At 44.0% G+C, this 10,885-nt stretch overlaps 1 protein-coding gene across 1 annotated transcript in view; it reads left to right on the top strand.

The window, feature by feature from the left end:
- The window catches only part of TRPC7 (transient receptor potential cation channel, subfamily C, member 7), a 151,245-nt gene that overhangs the window by 44,665 nt on the left and 95,695 nt on the right, over window positions 1-10,885 (top strand). Inside the window, exon 3 of the mRNA XM_010844477.1 lies at window positions 4,805-4,987. Coding sequence (XP_010842779.1) covers window positions 4,805-4,987 — 183 coding nt within the window. The remainder of the gene's footprint in view (window positions 1-4,804; window positions 4,988-10,885) is intronic.

The following is a 10,885-nucleotide window of genomic DNA, read 5'->3' on the forward strand; positions in this document are numbered from 1 at the left end:
ACTCTTGAGAGTCCCTTGGACTGCAAGGAGATCCAACCAGTCCATTCTGAAGGAGATCAGCCCTGGGATTGCTTTGGAAGGAATGATGCTAAAGCTGAAACTCCAGTACTTTGGCCACCTCATGCAAAGAGTTGACTCATTGGAAAAGACTCTGATGCTGGGAGGGATTGGGGGCAGGAGGAGAAGGGGACAACAGAGGATGAGATGGCTGATGGCATCACTGACTTGATGGACGTGAGTCTGAGTGAACTCTGGGAGTTGGTGATGGACAGGGAGGCCTGGCGTGCTGCGATTCATGGAGTCGCAAAGAGTCAGACATGACTGAGCGACTAAATTGAACTGAACTGAACTAATGATATATCTGTGAACAAAACAGCAAAGATTCCTGCCCTCAATAAGCTTATATTCCAATGAAATATATGGACAATAAATATAATAAATAATATGTATAGATGTCATATAGTCATAAGTATTGTGAAGAAAACAAAGAAAAAAGGAAAGGTGAATGCAAATGGAAAAGAGTCACGATGTTTTTAAAAGCTCCTTAAGGAAGTCTTCTGAGAAAGTGACATTTGAGCAAAGACCTGAAGAAGTTGAGAAATCTGTTCATGTAGATACCTGGGGAGAGACCATTACAAGAAGAGAATAGCCAGTACAAAGGTCTAGTCCATGTCAAGTGTGTTTGAAGAACAGCGGGGGGGTCGGGTGGCTGGAATAGACGGAGGGAGACAGAGAACCACAGCAAATCAGTGAACGAATGGAGAGGCTAGGCAACGTATGTCCCTACAGGACAGGATAATAAGCCTGCTTTTACTTTGAGGGGATGGAGAGCCATGGGAGGGTTTGAGCAGACCAGTGCCATGAACTGACTGCTTTTTCTAAATATCTTTCTGACTGATGTATGGAAAATAGACCATAGAAGACCAGGACATTAAGGAGGTCAGTTAAGAGCCTCTTGGTTAGTCTAAGCAAAAACTGATGGTTTAGATCAATATATATTTAGAAGGTATTGCTGGTGGGATCTGCTTCTAAATTGTATGTCAGGTTTAAGAGGAAGGGAGGAACCAAGGATAAATTCAAGATTTTTTTGTCCTTGACAACTGATAGGTCAGGAAATATTAGTAAGGCAGAGAAGACTAGGTCCAGATTTAGTTTTATTGACTCTGAAATGCCTATTTGGCATTCATGTGGAAATACCAGATGGCAATTGGATATATGACTCAAGTTCAGGAGAGAAGGCTGAGCTAAAGATATAAAATTTAAGTCATCAGCATATAGATAGTATCTAATGATCTTAGATAGGATCACTAAGGCAATGAGTGTAAAAAGACAGGAGAATTCAAAGGACTGGGCACATCTATAGGACATTCTAAAACTAAGACATCAGGGACATGAGAATTAACCAACAAAGATGCAAAAAGTACTCATTCAGGAAGAAAAACCACAGAACAGTATGTTATGCTGGAAGCCAAGTGAAGAATGTATATTAAGGAAGAGGACGTGATCAGCTATGTCAAAGCACCTAACAGGTTCTGTAAGATGAGGACTGAGAACCAACCACTGGATTTAGCAACATGAAAGCCATGTGTGACCTTGACAAGAACAGTCTCAGTGGAAGCAATGGATAGAGTGTGAAAGTTTTGCTGAACAGGGTAGGAAGAACAGGGTAAGAAATATGTAAGGAGGGCAACTGTGAGTGTACACAAGTCTAATGAGTTTTTCTACAAAATGGAACAGAAAACTAGAGTAGGAATTGGCGAGGGAAGTAGAGTCAAGAGGAGTTTCTTATTAAGACAAGAAAACAGCAACACGTTTGCATACTAAGCCAACAGAGAAAGGGAGAGATTAACAATGCAGGAAAGAGAAATGGAGAGCAGTACAAGGGACTGATATCAGGAGGAGGAGCTGGCCTTAGAGAGAAGCAGGGGCAGTCCACCCAGAGGGAAGAGAGTCCATGAGCACAGATGTATGACAGCAAGTGATGGGGACGATGTGAGCATGTGGAGCTTCTCTCCTGATGAGTTATATTCTCCAAGTTAATGGAAACTAGGAGGGGGAGGAGGCTGGACAGCAGGGCAGGAGAGGCCTGAAATGCTTGCTTGCGATGGGAGCACTGAGGACTACCTGAGGTTGGAGGGGGTGAGCTTACAGTGCAGGGGTGTGCTCTCCAGCCACATTCACTGAGCAGAGGCGGGGGCAGTGCAGCAGAGAGTCAGACTCAACCAAAGTCAGGCTTTAAGCCAGCAATGAGAACAAAACAAGAGGAGGGCAAGAGAACTGATAGGTGCAAGGATGATAATAAAGATTGCCCGCAAAACGGAAGCTCTGCGAGGGGGGAGACAGGGACCTGACAGGGCTGAAAACCAGTGAAAACATGGTATGGTCCATGGCTTGTAGGTTTGGTGAAATCATAGGATTACTAGAATTGGGGTTCCAGATGGAGAAAGCTGGACATATAGGAGGTGGTGGTCAGAGAGAAGGAGACCTAAAGTTGGGGTCAGGGAGGAGCTTCAGTTATTGGGAATAACTAAGAGAATGAATGGCTGAGTTGGCACTGAGAATAACATGACTAAAGAAAACGTTATCATGGAAATACGAGGGCAGGGTAATGGGAGGGACATCTTCTTGGATACTGAAACCACCAAGAACAGCAGCAGTTGGGTGAGTGACAGTGAGACAGGAGGTAAAATCTTCGAGGAAAGTGAGAAAGTGATCAGAAAGATGAGTGTCCAGTATAAGGAAAAGTGGGTTTAGCCTGTTAATTTATCTCTCTGAGTCTCGGTTTCCGCACTCATGAGTTGGAAATGCTGACGGTCCTTCTAACGTGTATTTTGTAAGGACTGAGTAAGGTGATACGGGTAGAACACCTGTCACCCAGTGGACCTGGCAGACTTCAGTATGCCGGGATATGGAATTACTTAAAAGGGCACCTGTGAAGTCTTGGGAGTATGTCGCATCTCTCCAACTAAAGGTAAAAAGTGTGGCTGAAAGGCTCACTGAGCTCAGGACTATCCCACCTTTCATAATCATCATAATTTCCCAGATGTGCGCCCATGGCTCTCACTCTCTGTGGGAGGCTGCGCCTGGCGTGACTGCAGCTATCCACACCCAGGTCATCTCCATCTTCCTGCCAGGCTGGTTTCGTCTCTTCCACCCACATGCAGGCATCAGGTGTGCTGCCTTCCAGACTGTCTAATATAGAAGGCAAAAAGCAAACTAACTGTTTTGGCTCCCCTGGTGTTTCTCCCTGTTTCTTATGGCCCAGTTAATAGAAGAGCCCAGGGAAGTGAAAGTCTCTAATGGTACCTTCCAAGTCTCTAATGGTACCTTCCATCCTGAACTGCACTGAACCCAGAAATGCACAGAGGCTCTGAGACAGCACAGTCTCAGTCGCCCGTGACAGTCTGCTGGAGCAGTCATCTTTCTACCCAGCATTTCCCAAACACCCTTATCCCTAAATTATATATAAAAATGAAGAGCAGCCGCTCTTGTAGGAACACATTTTCTTGATGCTTGTCCTTTTCTTAGCTATCAGTCACTTGCTTCTTTAACACAAAAGGACATTTTGATGCAGCACTGCTGCAAGGAGAAACAAATCATTAATTTAGAAAAATGGTGGCGTTTCTACAGTTTGCCATGCTCCCATCTATTTGCTGAGGAATCCAGGTTCTGGAAAAACAAAACTGCACTCCTGTTTACCAACTACTATTTATCACTCTCTGGGCTTTTGACATTGATTAACACTGAAAGTGACATTTGGCTCTGTGCTGCTTTCAAATAGACTCATTTCAACTAAGAAACCAATAAGAAACCCTATAGGGGAAAATATTTTTGGGGAGGAGTAGTTTGAGGGTGACATGAAACATTCTTCTGTCCAACATTTTGGATCATTATCTGGAACTGAAGCAGTGTGTTTTAAGGAGAGAGAGAAATCGGCACGTCACAAGGAAAGGCAGTCAGCCTTTCAAGATAATTCAGAAAGGTGTGCCTCGGGAGAAGAGAGAAACCCAGAGGCAATTCATTAAACAACAACAAAAAAGAGGTCAAGGTCTGAAAATGATTATTCAACAGGCAAGTAATTTAACATGCCATGATTTGCTGTACAAAAGGATCTGTGCTAAGGAAAGGATACTGTTAGATTTAAATTACATTTGATTTTTAAATTTATAAGCAGATTTTCCAGCACATTAAAAGAAAGCACATCTGTGTACATTTTTTTCCCTCCAAATTTAATCTATCAGCCATATCTTTCCAGCAAACTTCCTGCGTAGAACAGTTACCACCACAGATTGGTGGTAAGTGAGTGAAGTGATATTCCCATCAGCCTTAAAAGTACATCTCCTTATGACTCCCCCTTCAGAGCAGGCAAGGGGAATTGCTGCTTTCAAAGAGCCCAGGGTGGGCTTTGGCAGGCATCAGAATCACTCAGAGAACAAGGTTAAAAGGTTAACCTTTTAAGATTAAAAGACAGGTTAAAGACAGCTTCCTGAGTCTCATCCCCAGGAATTCTGAGTCTGTAAGTCTGCAGCGGGGCCTGGGAATCACAGTTCTAGCACACCCAAGGTACTCTGATGCAGGTGGCCATGGAACACAGCCTGACAAATCCTGGCTTAGAGAAGATGTCCTCTAGACTACTGTAGCAAGAGAAACAGCCCTGCCTTCTGGTTCCAGCACATTCCCTGGTTCCAGAGCACTCTATTAAGCTCACACTTGGTGGACAGTTGCTGAACAACACTGCTGAGCTAGGCAAGCCCATCTGTGGGGTTCGGTGTGACACACCCCTGATTTCTCTTTATTCTGTTAGAACGATTACAGGAAGTTATCTATGCAATGCAAGGATTTTGTGGTGGGCGTGCTGGACCTATGCCGAGACACAGAAGAGGTGGAAGCGATTTTAAATGGTGATGTGAACTTCCAAGTCTGGTCCGACCACCACCGTCCGAGTCTGAGCCGGATCAAACTCGCCATTAAGTACGAAGTCAAAAAGGTAAGCTTCCCCACCTCTCCTGGCCTTCCTACCTCCAGGGTTGCTGGCCGACCTTTGTGCTCACACATATTTTGTTCCCACAAGAGGATGGTGACAATAGCAATTACCCGACCCACCTCTAGACAGGGGAACCTCCAGCCTTGCAGGACTGCTCAGAGCTCCCGCCTTCACCCCCAGCCCATCAGGAGAGAGAGATGATGATAGTCATTCTATGAACAGGCTTCGAGCCTGGAGAATAAAAGGGGATTTTCAGCCTCCAAACTACTGGCAAGGACTGGGTTACAGTGAATGCTGCCATCAGCTAGCAGGCCAATTCCCAAGTTTTCATGAAAAAACATACCCCTCAGTTCTTTCAACAGCACTTATTGAGCTTTCTCTGTGTGCCTGGGGACTTGTGTAGAAAATGCCTTTGTGCAGAGGCTTTGTGGGATCCATGGTTCTGGGTGGCTTAGAGGAAGTTCACTCTCAAGGCTTATGAAAGGCTTTAATAGGAAGCATGATTAGACTTCCAAAAGAGTAAGTCCTACCTCCTCAACCAACCTCAAGGTGTCTTTAATGGCCACTGGCACCCAGGAGCCCTCACACCCACAGTGGCTGGTCAGACTGAGGTCCTAAGGAGCAAGACTCAATTATAGTTCCACTCTGGATGTATTCTGGATTTTGTAGAATCTGCTCTTATATTAGATGACATCATTCATCCTGATGAAAACCGCAGAGCTCCAAAGATCTATGTGCTTTAGTACCAATTGTGCTTTCCAAAGAAGCAAAATGGCTGATCAGTCTTCAAGGGTTGTTTTTTCCCATCTATTTACAGGGTGACTACTGGGGGTATTCCCAATACCCCCAGATTGGCTTCTTGGCATTTTTCTTCTTGTCTGCTTATCTTAATTTGTGTGGAGTGAACCATTCTTCAACAACAGTATGTGGTATTCATCTAGAGAGAGCCTCCAAGTGTGATAAAAATCTTCCTGTCCTTTTAATTTTAATAATAATCAAAAATTCTAGGAAAAAATCTCTTTTTTCAAACACTGTAAGTCCTGAAGATAAAATTGATAAACCATAGGAAAGGTAGCCTTAGATAAATATTCAAAAGCATAGAGCTATGGGAGGGGAGGAGTCAGGTTGTAGTTTCAAGTATGTACAACCCTACTGACCAAGTGCAGGGGGACTCACATTTTAGCTTATCTCAAGAGCTCGCTGAGACTGTTCACCAAAGTACAGCAAGGAAGCGTTTCCTAAAGGTGCTGAGATATTCACGGTCTTGGAGTTCAGAGACACCCTGCTGTAGACTGCTTGTTATGGTGATAACAGGCTTGAGTTTCTGGCATTTCCTTTCTTCCCCAAGCCGTGGTATTATCCTGTCTTCTAGCACAGAGTGAAAGGGGAAGATATATTTGACACCCCAAAGAAAAGAAGATGCTTGATATTTGTAGATTAACGTTCACAGTTTGGGCTCTTCACAAACAATCCCAGCAGCCCAGGAAATTCAAGCATTCACCATATTTCTGAAACATAAATTCAAATCTCTTAGCAAACCAGTCACTGAGGGTGAATCCTTCAGCTAGTCCAGAGTATGGCCACCACTTCAGAGCCTATAATGTTCCTCCTCATTGTCAGCTATCAAGGACAAAATGGCCCTGGTGATGAGTGAGAAGAAAAAGTGAAACACTGTAAACGTGACAGTTTTGGTCAGAATAAAAAGGTTTTGTGAGGGAAATTATTTATTCTAGCGATATTAGGAGAGTCATAGAGGTCTCAAGAAATACCTATCATGAATGTCAAGAGTCTACTGCAATCCATAGGCAGGAAGACGATAAATGACCTGCATAAAATGTCAACCTTGCTCCCTTCAAAAATCTCCAATAGGTAAATTCTATCAAATCACAGATGCCATCGTGCTACATTGACTGACTCAGAGTTTTCCTTGACATTTATTCTATCGTGAACTACCAGCAAAATACCTAATATTTTAAAATCTTATTAATATTGTAATGAGATTTCATTTTTAATTTATGAACTTTAGCATGCTTGCATGGGCACAGTCTAACCCTGGGTCTTTGAATTATGAAACGACCAGCACCAAGGCCTATTTACACCTGACATATATATGAGTCTTCAGGCTAGAATATAAAACCATAAAAAAAAGTCCTAGGACTTGCGATATATCAAATCAAACCATTAATTCAGTGATTAAAACAAACTAGTTATTCTTGGCAGTTCCATGAGCTGCTAATAGGTCTGACCTTAAAAAAAAACAACAAAAAAAAAAACCTATACATTCAATTTAGAGACCTTGAGTTACATAGAGTCAAAGAGATTTCTTTGCTTAAAGACATTATAGAGCATTGATCATGCACTGCTACTCTAAATGAAGAAGAGTGCAATATGTATTACTGGACCACAATACTCTCTTTCTCATGGACCATCTGGTAAGACTGGTTTTCCATGTAACAGCCTCAATATTTATGAAATGCATAAATCTGAGTGGAATGGGTGCTGCTCTGTGGCTGGTACTGCACCTCAGATTACATCCTTCATCTGAATGTTAGCCTCTCCTCAGGCATCACCCTAATATCTGGTCCTCTGGCTACCTCAGCCATAACGTCAGCCTCCATGAGATAAAGACAATTATCCCACCATGATGCAAAGGAAAAAAGGATGAAGAGAGTGTCAGGAGATTTCTAGCATGATTCTTATATTTAATGGCCACACGGTCTTGGATAAGTCCTTGAAGCTCTTTGGGCCTCATTCCCCTTCCGAAAAATAGGTGTATAAGCTTTTGCTTCACAGGATTTTCTATGGAACTCATATGAGAGGAAATGCTCTGTAAACTGAAAAGGTCTCCTCAAGGAAGCTCCTCAAGGAAGCATCATCGTTGTCAATCAGCAATGCTCCCCCTTCTTTGGAACTGGAGGGGTTCTTTTATCCCCAGAAACACCCTCTAGCTTATCCTTTGTTATCTCCCCAACTCTTTGTGACCCCATGGACAGTAGCCTACAAGTTTCCTCTGTCCATGAGATTTTCCAGGCAAGAGTACTGGAGTGGGTTGTCATTTCCTTCTCCAGGAGATCTTCCCAACCCAGGGATCGAACCCAGGTCTCCAGCATTGCAGGCAGATGCTTTACCGTCTGAACCACTAGGGAAGCCCATTCTATCTTCTAGAATGCTAGAAATGTCCCCCTGGGGAAGGACATCATGCCTATAGCCTACAACTCCTCTCCCAAAGACCAAAAGGCCTTGTGAGGATATGGTTGTTCTCCATGACTTCTGCCTTAATAAGGGGACTCAGCATCCCCACTGTGTTAGAAAGGCAGTGTTGGAGAAGTGGGTAAGTGGGTACCCTTATAGGTTAATCACTGTCCAACCACTCATTAATGGGGTCACTTAGGTTATGCAGTATACATATACAGTATACATACAGGCCTTCATCTTCTCCCCCACAGTCGATCTGGCTGTCTCCTCCATTTCTATCTTTGTCCCCCGGGAACTATGCATAAATGTCCTTCTTAAAGACTCTCCTCTCCCCTTGCAGAGCAACTCTAAATAAATGCTTAGGGCCTTTGAGCCTCACCAACTGGAAGGACCTAATCAGTCTCTGAATCCATTCAGGTTCAGTTGGGCCCAGGCTACATCCGTAAAGAAAGCCCATTGTCTGGCACATGGTCACTGCTGAGTGACTGGTCAAAGAGACTGAGACACAATCCTTAGTGCTCCTTTTAACATGTCCAACTGAAGACTCACATCTGGGCCCTTCACTCGCATCCCCCACCCATCTCTCCTCTTTATCACTTCATTTCTAGTCTTACAGGGATGCTGTTTTCCTTTCTTCCCCCTGTGTCATCTCTTCTTTCTTCCTGACTTCAGGTCTGCCTTGATGAGGATCAGGTAAATCTCCATTCACTCTAAGAACTTTGTAGGCATGGGCCTTCCCAGCTCAAAGTGCCCATGGACAGTGAGACAAGAGACCCAGAATGTCCTACTATGCAGAAGAGAGACCTTAACTTCACCTGCAGGAGAGATGCAGGCCCCCTTGGACATAATTAAGCAAAAGACTGCTACAAAAAAAAAATAGAAACAAATGAATATTTTGTCCAAAATTATATTAGTGTCATTGCAGAAAGCATGTCTATTATTAGGCAATATCACCAATAAGGGTGGTTCATTTAACCAGACAAGTTGTTTTAGCCCCAGTCTATGAGCCCTATAGTCGCTGATTAGCCTGCCAAGGACCCTGAGGAAAGAAAGACACAATCTTGCCCTTAAGGAGCTATCAGTGCAGTGGGTAAGGTACAGATAGATATGCTATGACCATAAAAGCAACAGCTTCTGTACTCAGCTAGCTGAACAAAGTACAGTTCAGAGCAGTCACCTTTTTCGGACTTCCAGGTGGCCTTCAGTTCTAGCCTCTTGACACAAGGCTTGATTTGAAGGATGTAATCATGGTCCTTCCAACTTATGAGACCCACCCACTCTCCTCTGGAAGTAGCTCCACTCAGCTGAGCTTCCAGATCCCAGAATTTCAGAGGTATCCCCCCGCCAGACTCTGCCAAGCTCCTGGGTGAGTCTTAGCCCAGAAATCTAGTATCACATAAAATAAAGACCTAGAATAGGACCATGGAAGATGGAGAAGACTGCAGGTAGAACCCTCACTAGCCCCACTTAGTAACACTGTTCCCTTTTGCTTCACTCAGCATGTTATACTAAGGAAATAATACCCCCTGTGACCTGCATCCACTGGCTCACATCATTTCACTAGCGTTTCTGATGTCTACCACATTACCAGCTCTGAGTCCAGCACTGGAGAGACTGAGAAGCCCCCAAGCCTTTCCCTTGAGGGGTACACAGCAGCAATGGATAGAGATGTGTGAACAAAGGACCACCATCCTGTCTGAGCAAGGTACACAGGATTAAGAAGGAGGTGGCATGGGGGTCAGAGGAAGCACTGACCAGCTCAGTCTGGACATATGAAGAAGTTTCCCAGAAGTGGACATACTTGAAGTGGGGCTTAAAGGATGAGAGGTGCTGGATGGGATGGGGTGGCAATTTAGGTAGAGAGAGGTGAAAGCTGAAAAGCCACAGACACCTAAGAAAGAGTGGCACATTTAGGAAAGAAACATGTTTATAGGAGGATGTGACTGAGGCTACAGTACTATGGGAAAGAAACAAACTGGAAAGCTTGTCAGAAGCAGATCCTCAAGGGTATTACATGCCATGCACAAGCCCTTGGGCCTTATCCTGCCAGCACTATCCTATAGAATTTTCTATGATGATGGAAATGTTTCCTGCTGTCTAATATGGCAGCCACTACTACATATAGCTACTTAGCTTGAAATGTGGTTAATGTAATTATGAAACAGAATTCTTAATTTTTCATTCATTAATTAAAATTTCAATAGGCAATTGTGGCCAGTGGTTACCGAACTAGACGGTATGATGGTATGTCCTCATTCATGCAGTCAACAAGTTTGCACTGAGTGACTATAAAGCATGCTGTGCTAATCACTGAGGACGTGTTATAGTGACTGGAACTGACATGAGGCTAACCATTGTGAGGAAGACATGCATGCTAAGTCGCTTCAGTCGTGTCCGACTCTGTGCGACCCATAGACAGCAGCCCACCAGGCTCCTCTGTCCACAGGATTCTCCAGGCAAGAATACTGGAGTGAGTTGCCTCTTCCTTCTCCAGTATTACTCAAAACATCACACCAAAAAATTGTAATATTCCAACTGAAATAGTGTTACAAAACACAAACATGACTTTACAACTTCTAAAGACAGATACCAGAGAAGGCAATGGCACCCCACTCCAGTACTCTTGCCTGGAAAATCCCATGGACGGAGGAGCCTGGAAGGCTTCAGTCCATGGGGTCACTGAGGGTCGGACACGACTGAGCGACT

This window comes from Bison bison, unplaced genomic scaffold (genome assembly GCF_000754665.1).
Source record: "Bison bison bison isolate TAMUID 2011002044 unplaced genomic scaffold, Bison_UMD1.0 scf7180017864203, whole genome shotgun sequence".
Taxonomy (NCBI): Eukaryota; Metazoa; Chordata; class Mammalia; order Artiodactyla; family Bovidae; genus Bison; species Bison bison.